Genomic DNA, 17,960 nt, shown 5'->3' on the forward strand with positions numbered 1-17,960 from the left:
TGGTACAAAGTCCTTTGCCTTTTCATTTTGTCTATCTTTCCGTCAATGTGGTTTTCCTTCCAGAGGCTGCAGATTTGTTGTTCTTCTTGCTTCTGCTGTTTGCCGGCTGTTGGATGAGGCTATCTAACAGGCTTATGCAAGTTTCCTGATGGGAGAGACTGGTGGTGGTTAGAGGTGGGTGTTGCTCTGGTGGGCAGAGCTCAGTAAAACTTTAATCTGCTTGTCTGCTGATGGGTCGGCCTGGGTTCCCTCCCTGTTGCTTGTTTGGCCTGAGGCGACCCAGTCCTGGAGCCTACCGGTTCTTTGATGTGGCTAATGGCAGACTTTGGGAGGGCTCACGCCAAGGAGTACTTCCCAGAACTTCTGCTGCCAGTTTCCTTGTCCCCACAGTGAGCCACAGCCACTCCCTGCCTCTGCAGGAGACCCTCCAGCACTAGCAGGTAAGTCTCATTCAGTCTCCTATGGGGTCACTGCTCCTTCCCCCTGGGTCCCGATGCACGTACTACTTTGTGTGTGCCCTCCAAGAGTGGAGTCTGTTTCCCCCAGTCCTGCCAAAATCCTGCAGTCAAATCCCGCTAGCCTTCAAAGCCTGATTCTCTAGGAATTCCTCCTCCTGTTGCCCGACCCCAGGTTGGGAAGCCTGACGTGGGGCTCAGAACCTTCACTTCAGTGGGTGGACTTCTGTGGTGTATGTGTTCTCCAGTTTGTGAGTCACCCACGCAGCAGTTTGGGGATTTGATTTTATTGTGGTTGTGCCCCTCCTACCGTCTCATTGTGGCTTCTCCTTTGTCTGTGGATGTGGGGTATCTTTTTTGGTGCGTTCCAGTGTCTTCCTGTTGATGATTATTCAGCAGTTGGTTGTGATGGGTTCTCTCACAAGAGGGAGTGAGCACACGTCCTTCTACTCCACCAACTTGAACTAGTCTCAGTGATTCAAAAATTTTTAGAGGATACTGCACTTATAGTTATAAAATATTGGCTATAATCCCTGTGCTGTGCTGTATATACTTGTAGCTTATTTATTTTATATGTGGTAGTTTGTACCTCTTAATCCCCTACCCCTATATTGCCTCTCCATATTCCCTCTCCCCACTGGTAACCACTAGTTTATTTTCTATATCTGTAAGTCTCTTTTTTATTATATTCACTAGTTTGTTTTGTTTTTTAGATTCGACATATAAGAGATAACATGCAGTATTTGTCTTTCTGTGTCTGATTTATTTCACTAAGCATAATACCCTCCAGGTCCATCCATGTTGTTGCAAATGGCAAAATTTCATCCTTTTTTTTTTTTGTGGTACGTGGGCCTCTCACTGTTGCAGCCTCTCCCGTTGCGGAGCACAGGCCCCAGACACGCAGTCTCAGCGACCATGGCCCACAGGCCCAGCTGCTCCACGGCATGTGGGATCCTCCCAGACCGGGGCATGAACCCACGTCCCCTGCATCGGCAGGCGGACTCCCAACCACTGGGCCACCAGGGAAGTCCAAAATTTCATCCTTTTTTAAGGCTGAATATTATTCCATTGTATATATACCACGTCTTCTTTATCCATTCATCTGTTGATGGACACTTAGGTTGCTTCTATATTTTGGCTATTGTAAACAATGCTGCTATGAACATTGGGGTGCATGTATCTTTTTGAATTAGCATTTTAGTTTTATTTGGATATATACCCAGGAGTGTAATTGGTGGATCATATGATAGTTCTGTTCTTAGGTTTTTACAAAAAATATTTATTTATTTATTTATTCATTTGATTGCACCAGGTCTTAGTTGCAGCAGGCAGTCTCCTTAGTTGCTGCTTACCAGCTCCTTAGGTGCGGCCCGTGTGCTCCTTAGTTGCGGCAGATGGGCTTCTTAGTTGTGGCATGCATGTGGGATCTAGTTCCCTGACCAGGGATCGAAACCGACCCCCCTGTATTGGGAGCATGGAGTCTTAACCACTGTGCCACCAGGGAAGCCCCTGTTTTAGTTTTTGAGCAACCTCCCAACTGTTTCGACAGTAGGTGCACCAATCTACATTCTCACCAACAGTGTATGAGGGTTCCCTTTTCTCCACTTCCTTGCCAGCATTTATTATTTGTGTTGTTTTTGATGATAGCCATTCTGACAGGTGTGAAGTGATATCTCATTGTGGTTTTTATTTACATTTCTCTCATAATTAGTGATGTTGAGAATTTTTTTATGTGCCTGTTGGCCATCTGTGTATCTCCTATGGAAGAAATGTCTATTCATGTCTTCTGCATTCTTTAATTGGGTGTTTTAAAATGTTGAGCTGTATGAGCTGTCTATGTATTTTGGATATTAACCCCTTATAGGTCATATTATTTGCAAATATTTTCTTCCATTTGGTAGGTTGTCTTTTCATTTTGTTGATGTTTTCTTTTGCTGTGCAAAAGCTTTTATGTTTAATCAGGTCCCAATTGTTTGTTTTTGCTTTTGTTTCCTTTGCCTTAGGGGACAGATTCAAAAAAAATGTTGCTCCAATTTATGTCAAAGAGTATTCCATCAGTGTTTTCTTCTACGGGTTTTATGGTTTCAAGTCTTACATTTAGGTCTTTAATCCATTTGGGGTTTATTTTTGTATATGATGTTAGAAAATGTTCTAATTTCATTCATTTACATGTAGTTGTCCAGTTTTCTCAGTGCCAATTATTGAAGAGACTGTCTTTTCCCCATTGTATATTCTTGCCTCTTTTGCCATAGATTATTTGACTGTAAGTATGTGGGTTTATTTCTGGGCTCTGTATTCTGTTCCGTTGATCTATGTCTCTTTTGTGCTAGTACCATACTGCTTTGATTACTGTAGCTTTGTAGTGTAGTCTGAAGTCAGGGATGTGATTCCTCCAGCTCTGTTTTTCTTTCTCAAGATTGTTTTGGCTATTTGGGGTCTTTTTTGTTTCTATACAATTTTTAAATTATTTGATCTAGTTCTGTGAAAAATGCCATTTGTATTTTGATAGGGATTTGATTGAATTTGTAGATTGCCTTGGGTAGTATGGTCATTTTAACAATATTAATTATTCCAATCCATGAATATGATATATCTTTCCATCTGTTTGTGTCATCTTATGTTTCTTTCATTAGTGTCTTATAGTTTTCTGAGTACAGGTCTTTTACCTCAGGTTTATTCCTAGGTTTTAAATTCTTTTTGATGCTATTGTAAATGGGATTGTCTCCTTAATATCTCTTTCTGACAGTTCATTGTTAGTGGATAGAAATGCAACAGATTTGTGTATATTAATTTTGTATCCTGTAGCTTTATTGAATTCATTAATGAGCTCTAGTAGGCATCTTAGTAATTTCTATGTCTGAAGCATCATGTTATCTGTAAACAGTGACAGTTTTACTTCTTCCCTTTTAATTTCGATTCCCTTTATTTCTTTTTCTTATCTCTTTTTTGTGGCTAGGACTTCCAAAACTATGTTGAATAAAAGTGGAGAGAGCAGGCATCCTTGTCTTGTTCCTGATCTTAGAGGAAATGTTGAGGTATGTTCCCTCTATACCCACTTTCTGGAGAGTTTTTTTTTTTTTAATCATAAATAGATGTTGCATTTTGTCAGAAGCTTTTTCTGCATCTATTGAGGTGATCATATCGTTTTTATTCTTCAGTTTGTTAATGTGATGTATCACATTGATTTGTGGGTATTGAAAAATCCTTGCCTCCCTGGGATAAATGCCACTTGATCATGGTATATGATCTTTTCAATGTACTGTTGGATTCGGTTTCCTAATATTTTGTTGAGAATTTTTGCATCTGTGTTCATCGGTAATATTGGTCTGTAACATTATTGTTTTGTGATATCTTTGTTTGGTTTTGGTATCAGGGTGATGCTGGCCTTGTAGCATGAGTTGGGAAACATTCCTTCCTCTGCAGTTTTTTGCAATAGTTTGAAAGGGTAGGTGTTAACTCTTCTCTAAATGTTTGGTAGAATTCACCTGTGAAACTATCTGGTTGTGGACTTTTGTTCATTGAGAGGTTTTTTTAAAATTACTGATTCAATTTCATTACTGGTAATTGGTCTGTCCATATTTTCTATTTCTTCCTGGTTCAATCTTGGGAGATTGTACATTACTAGGAATTTGTCTGTTTCTTCTAGGTTGTCCATTTTATTGACATATAGTTGTGCATAGTAGTCTCTTATGATCCTTTGTATTTCTGCAGTGTCAGTTGTAGCGTCTGATTTCTAATTTTATTGATTTGGACCCTCTATTTTTCTTGACGAGTCTAGCTAAAGGTTTATTGATTTTGTTTAGCTTTTCTAAGAACCAGCTCTTCGTTTCATTGATCTTTTGTATTGTTTTCTTAGTCTGTATTTCATTTAAATATGGTCTGATCTTTATGATTTCTTTCCTTCTACTAATTTTGGGTTTTGTTTGTTCTTCTTTTTCTTTAGGTGTAAGGTTAGGTTGTTTATTTGTTTTCTTTCTTGTTTCCTGTGGTAATCTTGTATTGCTATAAACTTCCCTCTTAGAATTGCTTTTGCTGCGTCTCATGGATTTTGGATCATTGTGTTTTTGTTTTCATTAGCCTCCAGGTATTTTTCTGATTTCCTCTTTGATTCCTTCAGCGATCCATTGGTTGTTTAGTAGCATATTGTTTAGCCTCCACACATTTGTGGAGGTTTTATGCAGTTTTTTTCTTGTAGTTGATTTTTTTTCTTTTAATAAATTTATTTAGTTATTTATTTTTGGCTGTGTTGGGTCTTTGTTGCTGCATGCGGGATTTTTCTAGTTGAGGAGAGCAGGGGCTACTTTCATTGAGATGCATGGGCTTTTTCTAATTGTGGCGAGCAGGGGCTGCTCTTCATGGAGGTGCACGGGTGTCTGATTCCAGTGGCTTTTCTTGTTGTGGAGCATGGGCTCTAGGCGTGCGGGCTTCAGTAGTTGTAGCTTGTGTGGGCTGTAGAGCGCAGGCTCAGTAGTTGTGGCACATGGGCTTAGTTGCTCTGTGGCATGTGGGATCTTCCCGGACCAGGGCTTGAACCCACGTTCCCTGCATTGGCAGGCGTATTCTTAACCACTGCACCACCAGGGAAGTCCCTTGTAGTTGATTTCTAGTCTCATAGAGTTGTGATCAGAAAAGGTGCTTGATCTTTTTAAAAATTCACTGAAGCTTGTTTTCTGGCCTGGCGTGCGATCTATCCTTGTGAATGTTCCATGTATACTTGGAAAGAATGTGCATTCTTCTGCTTTTGGATGGAATGTTTTATATATGTATATATAGTCCATCTGGTGTAATGTGTCATTTCAGGCCAGTATTTCCTTATTGATTTTCTGTCTGGATGATCTCTCTATTGATGGAAGTGGGGTGTTGAAGTCCCCTACTATTATTACCGTTGATTTCTCCCTTTACGTCTGTTAATATTTGCTTTATGTATGTAAATGCTCCTATGTTGGGTGCATATATATTTATAATTGTTAAATGTTCTTGGATTGATTCCCTTATTCATTATGTAATGTCCTTCTTTGTCTCCTGTAACAGTCTTTGTTTTAAAGTCTATTTTGTCTCATTTAAATATCATTACCCTGGCTTTCTTTTCTTTCCATTTGCATGGAATACCTTTTTCTATCCCCTCACTTTCAGTCTTTGCATGTCTTTAGATCTGCCATGAGTCTGTTGTAGGCAACATATATACAGGTCTTGTTTTTGAATCCACTCATCCACTCTGTGTCTTTTGATGGGACCACTTAGTTCACTTACATTTTAAGTAATTATTGATATGTATGTCTTTATTGCCGTTTTGGTAATTGTTTTTAGCTTGTTTTTTGTAGTTGTTTTTTGTTCCTTTCTTATTCTCTTCTTGTTATTTGATGACTGTCTAGTGTTTTGCTTGGATTCCTTTCTCTTTTTGTGTGTGTGTATCATAGATTTTTGGTTTGTTGTTATCATGTGGTTTATGTATAACAATCTATATATAATGTGTGATTGTTTCAAGTTGCTGATCTCTTCATTTCAAGAGATGTGCCTATGATTAAGCACAGGGCTCGAACCCGTGTCCCCTGCATTGGCAGGCAGATTCTTAACCACTGCGCCACCAGGGAAGTCCAGGGAAGGGGTTTTAAAGGCAAGGTGAGGGAGGGGGCCCTGGGGAATGTGATCAGCTTGTGCACAATTTTCTGTTTGGTAGGAGGTGAGGTGACCAGGTGACACCCCAGAGCTTAATCATAGGCCCCTGTGCCTATGATTACTGTTTTTGACATCATATTTTACATCCAATTGTTTTGTGTATCCCTTAGCTGCTTATTGTGGATACAGATGATTTTACTACTTTTGTCTTTTAACCTTCCTATAGCTTTTTGTGTGTGGATGATCTGCTGCCTTTACTGTATATTTGTCTATACCAATGAGCTTTTTCCTTTCGTAATTTTAGTGTTTCTAGCTGTGGAGTTTTCTTTTTCGCTTAGAGAAGTCACTTTAACATTTTTTGTAAAGCTGGTTTATATTTTCTGGTTATTATATTATATTATATTTCTCCTGCCTCTGTGGGAGATTCTCCAAGATCAGCCAGTAGGTCTGACCCAGGCTCCCTTCAAATTACTGCTTCTGCCCTGGGTCCCAGAGGGCATGAGATTTTGTATGTGCTGTTTAAGTGTGTGTTACTGAACCAAACTTGGGTCCACTCACCTCACATACAGCGAACCTAGTCTGCTGGCCCAGGTTGTGGTGAAGGAAAGTACAGCATTTATTGTGAGATACCAAGAAAGTAGTACAGGCGCCTCTAATGGTCAGAACACCCTAACTCTGTGATGGCTTTCAGGGAAGCCATTAAAAAAAAAGTTATTTTTAATTAATTAATTAACTGATTAATTAATTAATTTCTGGCTGTGTTAGGTCTTTGTTGTGCATGGGCTTTCTCTAGTTGCGGCGAGCGGGGGCTACTCTTCAGTGTAATGCATGGGCTTCTCATTGCAGTGGCTTCTCTTATTGTGGAGCGCAGGCTCTAGGCGTGTGGGCTTCAGTAGTTGTGGCACGTGGGCTGAGTGGCTGTGGTGCACAGGCTTAGTTGCTCCATGGCATGTGAGATCTTCCTGCACCAGGGCTTGAACCCGTGTCCCCTAAATTGGTAGGCAGATTCCTAACCACTGTGCCACGAGGGAAGTCCGGGGAAGGGGTTTTAAAGGCAAGGTGAGGGAGGTGGCCCTGGGAAATGTGATCAGCTTGTGCACAATTATCTGTTTGGTAGGTGGTGAGGTGACGAGGTGATGCCCCAGGGCTTAACATTAAAATTTCTTTTTCTTAGCTTGCCATATCCTTCTCTTACAATAACATTTCTGTAAGAAAAATGAGAGAATGACTGTCAGAAAGAGAACAGCCTTCTCTTTAATGTAATAAAAATTTCCCACAGACTGGAAAAGAAGAAAACCAACCGATGATTCCTGAACAGTGTTTGCATAGTCTCTTGTTCGTTGCACTATTCTCTTTTCTCCCTTGTCTACCATTATCTGTACTCAGTGGAATTCTTTAGCACTCTCTTGCAAGACCTGCTGGACTAGTTCAGATATTTCCTCCAATCCAGCTGTCCTCAACTTACACAGTAGAGTGGGGGGTGGGGGAGTTAGTTCCAGTTCCTGTACATATAGTCACCTACATCAGTGTTACCATACATTTATTTTTTTACATTACAGTTTCCTGACTGTACCATAATTGCACCAAATTCCTGTGTCATTCATACTAAAGGTGTTATTGTTACAATACCCATCAGATAGAACGCCTGTCTCATTACTGACTCTTTCTCAGCGGAACGTTCCTTTTCCCATATACCATATGTTAACTTTTTTTTTTTGCGGTACGCGGGCCTCTCACTGTTGCGGCCTCTCCCGTTGCGGAGCACAGGCTCCGGACGCGCAGGCTCAGCGGCCACGGCTCACGGGCCCAGCCGCTCTGCGGCATGTGGGATCCTCCCGGACCGGGGCACGAACCCGTGTCCCCTGCATTGGCAGGCAGACTCTCAACCACTGCACCAGGGAAGCCCACCGTATGTTATCTTGTATGGGGGTGTTTCTTGTAGGCCAAGTCAGAGTGGTCTCTGAGTCCCACTGGGTTTGAGGGCAGAACCAAATGTTGCTTCTCCAAGTGCAGCTCAACATGGAGACTTGCGTCCAAATGTGGGGCACAGCTTCATTATTCACCAGGGCCCCGTGGCTTCCCATAGGCAGTATGTGCTGTCTCTGGAAAATGTTCCTGTCCCCTTTGCCTACCAGTTGTACTACCTGATATAGCCCCTTTTTATTAATCCAGGGAGCTGAGGCCGTCAAGGCGCAGTGTTGTAACTTACAGTTACTGCTCAAAATATCCCATCGCCCAGGGTGGGCCGTAGGTTTTCCAAAGCTTGGCTTTCTGGCTTTCTGCTCCCCAGTATAGTGGACCATTGCTTACGTGCCACTTTGGCTTCCCGTTGGATCAGCATGCTCAACAAGCTTTGCTGGGGGTTTACATAGGCCTGTTCCCAGAGGAGGTACTTGGCCTTTGTGCCATTATTCTCTAGGTCTAAATGCGAGTGTGAAAGAAGTGGGTACTTCAGTTCCAGAGTAGTGTAATTAGAGTGAAGGAGTAAAGTAACTTTATCTTGAGAAGGAGTCGGAACTAGCCTCCAGGATCAAACAAAGGCAGGGTTTTGGTACACAGATAATATGACTTTCCTCCAGCAACAGAAAAATTACAGTCCTTACCTTAATGTAAGGAGCCATCCCCTTTGTTTCTTCCTGTTTCTTCTAAAGAGGACTTCAAGACCTGTTAATGGCTTTCAGCAGCAGTTTTCTCCTTTATTGTGGTGATGGGCAAGAGGGATCGCCCCTTCACTTGGGAGTGTATCCAAAGCTTAACATCTTCAAGTTTGACAGAAGAGTTAGTTACTAGCAAAACCTGATAAGGCCCCACCCACTGGGGTTGTGGTTGGTTTTCTGGGAGTACTTCTTTCCAGGTTTTTCAAAGCTCCCTGTTCCCCAGGTTTTATCTGATGATGGGGGAAATCTGTAGGGTACTTCATCCTGTTATTGGCAAATCTATGAATAGCATTCAAAACTAATTCCAGTGTTTGTACATACCTCATAGTATCTAATTCTTTTACTTCTGATCAGAAATTTGTCTGCCTAGCAACAACTCAGAATAGAGGAATGGTCTCTTGTACAGTATCTCATAAGGACTCAATTGGAGTCTGCTTCTAGGGGCCACCCTGATTCTAAACAGTGCAAGTGACAATATTTTGTCCCATGTTAAATCAGTTTTTTGACAGATTTTGTCTACAGTCCTTTCAAAGTATAATTCCTCTTCTCCATTTTCCCAGTTGACTGGGATCTCCAGGATGCATGTAAATTCCATTTTATTCCAGGTTGCTCTGAAACCCCTTGTGTATTACTGTCAACAAAAGCTCATCTGTTGTCACTCTGAATTGAGCTGGAGAGTCCAAACCTGGGAATTATTTCTTTAAGTAAGGACTTCATTCCCTCAGAAGCCCTTTCTGTCTGACACAGGAGTGCTTTCACTCGGCCTGTAAAAGTGTCTACCATTACCAGTAGATAATGAAAGTTTCCTTTAGTCTTGGGCATAACCATGAAATCTACCTGCCAGTCTTTCCCTGGGCTTCCCCCCTCACCACCCCCCAGCTCCTGAATTCCATATGAGGGGGAGGAGGCCTATTTCTGGTGTTATTTTTAACACAAGTCAAGTACTTCTGTATAACCCTTTGAACAGTCCTGGACATAATAGGTCCTTGAATAAAATCTTGTATCCATTATAGGGTGGCGTCCCTCCCATAGTGGGTGTTCTGATGGAAAGAGCTAAACAGTTCTTCCATTAAGCTTTCAGGAATCAAAACCTTTACTTGGTTATTAACCAGCCGCATTCTGGGTTCCAAATGGGTAGGGTTGAATCCCTTTTTATACAACATAGTTAACAAGCTTGATATAATGGATTTACTAAATTTTGCCCATAACGAAGAGTAAGTTTATATGATACATTTATAAATATTGATTGCAACTAGGTAACAAAGCAAGTCTCCATAATTCCAAAGAATCTGTCATATAGCACAATAAAAAAGATAATCTTTAGAAATTTTGTATGTTTAGAGACTAAAAACAAACTAATCCGTGGATTAGAGAAAATCACAGTGGAAGTATCAGGACTTGTGAAATTGAAGTAAAGCAAAACTTAGAGGGGAATTTATGGTCTTACGTGCATTTATGAAACAGCAGGAAATGCTCATAATATGTTAAGTATTACTGAAGAAGTTGCAAAAAGAACAGAGTGAATCCAAAGAAAGAAGAAAATAGTGAAGAGCAGAAATAGAAAAAAAAAAACAAAATAAAATAGAGATGCTCAGCAAAAGCAGTAGATGATAAAAATTAATAAATGATTTTTTTCTATTAATAAGCTTTTAGAAGACTGCTCAAGAGTAAAAAAGAAGAGGCACAAATAATGCTAGGAACAAAAAAGGTAGGCAATTTGGGGATAAAAAGATCATAGGAATAGCATGAACAGCTTTATGCTAATGATTTTGAAAACTTAAATGCCCATTTTCTTGAAAAATAGATATTATCAAGACTAATTCAAGAAAAAAGAAAATCTAAACTAGTAATTTAAAAAATAAGTGACTCTGGGACTTCCCTGGTAGTGCAGTGGTTAAGAATCTGCCTGCTAATGCAAGGGACATGGGTTTGAACCCTGGTCCAGCAAGATCCCACATGCTGCAGAGCAACTAAACCCGTGCACCACAGCTACTGAGCCTGTGTTCTAGAGCCACGAGCCACAACTACTGAGCCCACGCACCTAGAGCCCATACTCCGCAACGAGAGAAGCCACCACAATGAGAAGCCTGTGCACCACAAGGAAGAGTAGCACCAGCTCGCCGCAACTAGAGAAAGCCTGTGCACAGCAACGAAGACCCAATGCAGCCATAAACAAACAAACAAATAAATAAATAAAAGTAAAAATAAGTGACTCTAAAAAGAGGAACATTGGGCTTCACTGGTGGCACAGTGGTTGAGAGTCCGCCTGCCAATGCAGGGGACACGGGTTCGTGCCCCAATCCGGGAGGATCCCACATGCTGCAGAGCGGCTGGGCCCGTGAGCCATGGCCGCTGAGCCTGCGCGTCTGGAGCCTGTGCTCCGCAACGGGAGAGGCCACAACAGTGAGAGGCCCGCGTACCGCAAAAAAAAAAAAAAAAAGAGGCACATTAGCAACCAAATGCAATATGTGGACCTTGTTTAGATCCTAATTCTAGCAGGCCAATAGTGCATAACAGAAGTTTATGAAATAATTGAAACATTTGTTGGATATTTGATGATACTAAGGAATTTTTTTCAAGGGGGACATAATGATGGTTAATTTTTTTTTAACCATCAGTAACATTCTACAGTATTTACAGGTTATATATTACATGACATTATGGATTTGCTTCAAAATAATTGAGTGTTACGGTGGTGGAAAGTGAATGTGGGTTGCAGTATAGATTTCACTGTTCAGTACCATAGCCACTAACCATGTGGGTATTTAAATTAAAATTAATTAAAACTTAAAAGACTGAAATTTCAGTTCCTCAGTCACATTAGCATGTTTTCACACTAGTAGTGTATAAATAGGAAATGTCTATCATGCAGAAGTTCTATTGGATAGAGCAGGTATAGATGAAACAAGATTGACCATGTGTTGACAATTTTTGAAGCTGAGCGATGGGGTTGAGTTTATTATTCTGTCTCTATTTGTATACATTTGAAATTTTCCATGAAAGGAAGAAACAAAGAAAAACCATGCATGGCCTTTGTGGAGAAAATTACAAAAGATCTAAAAGAAGAATTGAAGATACACCTTTCATGAATGGAGACACCCCACATGATACCAGTTCTCTCCAAACTAATCTGTAAATTCAATTCAGTTCCAATAAAAAACCCAATAGCGAGGGCAAACAGCAGAAACAAGGAGAACTACAATCCTGCAGCCTGTGGAACAAACACCACATTCACAGAAAGATAGATAAGATGAAAAGGCAGAGAGCTGTGTACCAGATGAAGGAACAAGATGAAATCCCAGAAAAACAACTAAATGAAGTGGAGATAGGCAACCTTCCAGAAAAAGAATTCAGAAAAATGATAGTGAAGATGATCCAGGACCCCGCAAAAAGAATGGAGGCAAAGATAGAGAAGATGCAAGAAATGTTTAACAGAGACCTAGAAGAATTAAAAAACAAACCCACAGCAAACATCATTCTCAATGGTGAAAAACTGAAAGCATTTCCTCTCAGATCAGGAACAAGACAAGGATGTCCACTCTCACAACTGTTATTCAACATAGTTTTGGAAGTTCTAGCCACAGCAGTCAGAGAAGAAAAAGAAATAAAAGGAATACAAATTGGAAAAGAAGAAGTAAAACTGTCACTGTTTGCACATGACATGATACTATACATAGAGAATCCTAAAGATGCCACCAGAAAACTACTAGAGCTAATCAGTGAATTTGGTAAAGTTGCAGGATAAAAAATTAATGCACAGATCTCTTGCAGTCCTATACACTAATGATGGAAAATCTGAATGAGAAATTAAGGAAACACTTCTTTTTATCATTGCAAGAAAAAGAATAAAATACCTAGGGATAAACCTACCTAGAGAGATAAAAGACCTATATGCAGAAAACTATAAGACACTGCTGAAAGAAATTAAAGATGATACAAACAGATGGAGAGATATACCATGTACTTGGATTGGAATAATCAATACTGTGAAAATGACTATACTACCCAAAGCAATCTACAGATTGAATGCAATCCCTATCAAATTACCAATGGCATTTTTTACAGAGCTAGAACAAAAAATCTTAAAATTTGTATGGCGACACAAAAGACCCTGAATAGCCAAAGCGGTCTTGAGGGAAAAAAACAGAGCTGGAGGAATCAGACTCCCTGACTTCATACTATACTACAAAGCTACAGCAATCAAGACAATATGGTACTGGCACAGAAACAGAAATATAGATCAATGGAACAGGATAGAAAGCCCAGAGATAAACCCACACACCTATGGTCAACTAATTTATGACAAAGGAGGCAAGGATATAGGATGGAGAAAAGACAGTCTGTTCAATAAGTGGTGCTGGGAAAACTGGACAGCTACATGTAAAAGAATGAAATCAGAACTTTACCTAACACCATACACAAAAATACACTCAAAATGGATTAGAGACCTAAATGTAAGACCGGACACTATAAAATTCTTAGAGGAAAACATAGGAAGAACACTCTTTGACATAAATCACAGCAGGATCTTTTTTGATCCACCTCCTAGAGTAATGGAAATAAAAACAAAAATAAACAAATGGGACCTAATGAAACTTAAAAGCTTTTGCAAAGCAAAGGAAACTACAAACAAGACGAAAAGACAACCCTCAGAATGGGAGAAAATATTTGCAAACCAGTCAACAGACAAAGGATTAATCTCTAAAATATATAAACAGCTCATGCAGCTCAATATTAAAAAAAGCAAACAACCCAATCAAAAAATGGACAGAAGACTTAAATAGACATTTCTCCAAAGAAGACATACTGATGGCCAAGAAGCACATGAAAAGCTGCTCAACATCACTAATTATTAGAGAAATGCAAATCAAAACTACAATGAGGTATCACCTCACACCAGTTAGAATGGGCATTATCAGAAAATCTACACATAATAACTGCTGGAGAGGGTGTGGAGAAAGGGGAACCCTCTTGCACTGTTGGTGGGAATGTAAATGGATACAGCCACTATGGAGAACAGTATGGAGCTTCCTTCAAAAACTAAAAATAGAATTACCATGTGACCCAGCAATCCCACTACTGGGCATATACCCAGAGAAAACCACAATTCAAAAAGACACATGCACCCAGATATTCATTGCAGCGCTATTTACAATAACCAGGTCATTGAAGCAACCTAAATGCCTATCGGCACACGAATGGTTAAAGAAGATGTGGTACATATATACAATAGAATAGTACTCAACCATTAAAAGGCACAAAATTGGGTCATTTGTAGAGACGTGGATGAATCTAGAGACTGTCATACAGAGTGAAGTAAGTCAGAAAGAGAAAAACAACTGTTGTATATTAATGCATATATGTGGAACCTAGAAAAATGGTACAGATGAACCAGTTTGCAGGGCAGAAATTGAGACACAGACGTAGAGAACAAACGTATGGACACCAAGGGGCAAAGTGGCGGGGGGGTGTTGGTGTTGGTGTGATGAATTGGGAGATTGGGATTGACATATAAACACTAATATGTATAAAGTGGATAACTAATGAGAACCTGCTGTATTAAAAAAAAAGTAAAATAAAATTTAAAAATTAAAAATGTAGGAGATTGCCAAAAAAAATAATTCCCAAGAGCCAAGATAATCCTGCCAAGAATGGGGGCAGGGGTACTCACTCTAGAACCTATCAAGGCTTATTTTAAAGGTATAATAATTAAGAAAGGTGTTATATTATTGATGCAGGGTTAGACAAATGTGTTAGTGGAACAGAATTCTCCAGAAATGGACCCTAGGTAGATTAGACCTTGGTGCAGGGAAAAGTCATTTCTAATCAATAGGGAAACTATGGTTTAGTAATAAATGGTCTTGGGATATTTGATATGTAGAGTATGATGATTTGACTTTAGACAAACCTGGGTTTTAGGTGTTTGTGGTGCTTCAAGGTGCAAATATGCATTAGGCAGTTGAATATATGTGCTTAGCAGAGAGACTTGAGTTAGTTGTAGAGACTTGGGAATCAAAAGCTTACAGGTAAAGCTTTGTGATGAAAACACTGAAATTATTTAGCACTAGAATATAACATGAGGAAAAAAGAAGAGCACAGGCGGAACCCACTGAAACACTAATATTTAAGGGCTGGGTAGAGGCAGCAGAGACACCTGTAAGCTCAGTAAGAGCAGGGAGTTGTGCTGCTTTATTCACATCTCAGGTGTCCATCCCTGACAGGTGGTAGGTGCTCAATAACTGAGTAACTCTTTGTTGAATGAGTAATGGGATGGAGCAGTCAGTAATAGGGGAATCAAACTAGAAAACCAAGTGTCATAGTAGCTAGAGGAGACAAGGAGGGAGTAGTCAAATGCTTTAGACAAAGACAGTAAGATGGTGACTGAAAAGTGGATTTAGCAGCAAAGATGTCACTGACTGGTGACCTTGGAGAGGGCTGTTTCAGCGCTGGAGGAAGACACACTGGGGAAAGAATCTTAGGAAAGGGAGGTGAGAGAAGTGGCAATAGCTGGAGGGCACTTGGGTAGACTGAGGTTTTACTTTTTTTTTTCCAGTTGTTTGTTTTTGTGTTTTGATGGGAGCATATTGGACATCCAGTATTTAGGGGGGAGGAGTAGAAAGAGCTGATAGAGAGGGAGTGTGTGAAAATTAAGACGAGAAAGACAGATAATGAATCAAGGCCCACATGGAAGGGAAAAAATGATATCTAGAACATAGATGGTACATTTCTCTTTGAAAAAGGGATGAGACCTTTTCCTCAGAAACAGGAAAGAACAGTGCAGATAAAAATCCATTTGGAATCTGGAAAAGGCGATGCAGATAAAGATATGCAAGTCGGCCAGCGTAGATTTCCTGTGATATTAGGAAGCTTAGGCTTGAGGGTGCCTTACTTGCATGGGCCCCTGTGAGTGCTAGGAGTTACTAGGAGTTGTAATGTCTTAGGGAGGGAGGAAGACCAGAGTGTAATCCTGAAGTATTTCTATGTAAGCATTTCTGACAAATTAGCTAATGAAATCCCAGAAGAAAGGTATCAAAATTTCTAAGACTCCAGTAATTTATTGTGATATCTTTTCTCATTCTGAATCACTTTCATTTTAGTACCTAATTTGATATTTGTGGTTTTGTGGTTTTTTTTTTTAAAGGAACCTCCCCTCTCCCCACTATTTGAATAAATGTTGATGCCTTCAATACCTGGATCAATCCCTGCTTGTAGGTATGGGGGCAGAAGTTGAGAGAGTTCAGAGTCGTAATTTTCTGAGTGAAATAAGAGACAAGATCATTTGAAAAGGATGCAGGTAGGGTAGGACGCTTGGCAGAGTATGTGGATATTTAGAGCAGTCATCATGGGGATGAGAAGAAAACTGATTAAGGCAAAGTCATTCTGAGAGCACACTCCCAGTTTGCCTTTTGTCCCCCTGCCCCCAGTTTTGGCTGTCCAAGTGTAAGAACAGAGAAAACACATGTTTCAGGTTGGGGCTGCAGGATAGTAGAAGGAGGAGGACTCTGGTATGTTGAGGAAGCAGGTAGAGAGAGAGGTTGCAGTGATGCACCCTGGAGTCGAGGCTGGGTGGGGAAGGAAGTACAACCATGGGATGGATGCTTATCCCCGGAAAGCAAGGATGGATGGTTTGTTGAGACTGGAGAGCAGTGAACTGGAAATAGGGAAGACGCTGAGAGAGTTGAAAGAGAGTTAGAGTTAGTTTATTCTGGAAAAAGCTGAAAGAGCCAGTGATGTCATTTGAGGAAATCTAGAGGGAAATAAGATGAGGAAGTATATTTCCACTATACTCATTCAGATCCAGGACTTGGTGGGAAGGGAACCTGCTGGCGGGTGGTTTGTTTAAGTTAATACCGTGAAGGTTTTTAGGCCAGAGAAGTAATAGTAAACAATATTCGTATAATGTTTTATAGTTGACCACTTTCATAGTAGATGTTGGGATTGAAGGAAGCAGTATATTTTTGCTCTGCATTTTTGTTTCAGTCAAAAGTTTTCATGTAGTAACTAAAATGAAAATCTATACATAAACTCTTAGTTTACATCGCATTCTGCCTTGGTTTTATAAGCACCTACTTCGTTGCTGTCTTTGTGTCATTTTTACCATTATCCTGTGTCTCACAGAGAAGTAGCAGCAACCCTTTAAACAGTGAGAAAATAAGATACAGTGACCTTTAAAACAGTGACCTTTACAAGTTTATCTGTTGCCTAAACTAGTTTGCTTAGTCATCGATTGAGGTACTAGAATTACAAGAAAAAATGTTTAAGCTTTTTATTTTGTGTTATTGCTAACAGATTTTCTTACACATGTACACCAAGCAATTTTCCCCTTAATCCCTGTAAAGCTGCCAGAAGTTTTTAATGTATTAAACCAAAGACCATTTCTCACATGATTTCCTCAAGGCATCTTCTTTCTTTTCTCTTACTGCAAAAGAAAAAAGAAGAAAGAAATGTCTCATCCAAAGACAATCTATGATTCTAGAATACTGAGTCGTTCTAGAAACCATTGCATCATATTTAGATCATCTTTACTCAGTTGATGAAATAGTTGAGCAAAAGGATAGTGATTAAATAGTTGGGCAACATCTCCTTCTTTGACAGGATGCCAACAAGTAACGATTACATTTCAAAGATTTTAAACAATGTTGGGTACCCTCTTGAAGGCCTTGGAGAAAAGCTAAACACTTCTATGGGTCCTAAGTATATCTTCCATTCAGAGCTGCTTTTCATTTCTGTAGGGACTTCAGTCACTAAAGATAAATATATCTATCTATATGCATATATATATTTTTAGAAGGCATTAACATTTTTTGATTCCTATATTGATATTCTGATTAATAATCTCTTTTCCTTTTTCCTACTAATCATTGTTCACAGTTGGACACAGTTTGAAGAATAATCATTGAGGTACTAGCAAAATACTATTCTAATAAGTCTGCTTTAAATTTTTAGGGGAGAAATTTTTTTTAATTGAAAACTTTTTTTCCAGGTCTTGAAAAATCTAACTCTGTGGGCGGTCTACTGTGATTGTGACATGTTCTTATAGTTAAGAGAAATGTTTTTAATTACATGCTAAATTAAACGTGTTATAATTGTTCTAAGCACACAGAATGTCCCTGGCTGCTTATTGCGTCATCTGTTGCAGAAGAATGGGAACCTCAACTCCTCCGCCAAAAAGCAACACATATTGGAGAGATGTCAGTGAGTACAGCTTAAACAACAATATCTTCTTGTAGAA

The 17,960-nt window shown here is 39.8% G+C and overlaps 1 protein-coding gene across 1 annotated transcript in view; it reads left to right on the forward strand.

Moving 5' to 3' along the window:
- The first annotated feature begins 17,241 nt into the window (after positions 1-17,241).
- Positions 17,242-17,960, forward strand: part of SERAC1 (serine active site containing 1) — a 43,650-nt gene continuing 42,931 nt past the window's right edge. Inside the window, exons 1-2 of the mRNA XM_065888979.1 lie at positions 17,242-17,274; positions 17,825-17,923. Coding sequence (XP_065745051.1) covers positions 17,833-17,923 — 91 coding nt within the window. The 5' untranslated portion in view covers positions 17,242-17,274; positions 17,825-17,832. The remainder of the gene's footprint in view (positions 17,275-17,824; positions 17,924-17,960) is intronic.

The sequence above is a fragment of the Phocoena phocoena genome, chromosome 12 (genome assembly GCF_963924675.1).
Source record: "Phocoena phocoena chromosome 12, mPhoPho1.1, whole genome shotgun sequence".
Classification (NCBI taxonomy): domain Eukaryota; kingdom Metazoa; phylum Chordata; class Mammalia; order Artiodactyla; family Phocoenidae; genus Phocoena; species Phocoena phocoena.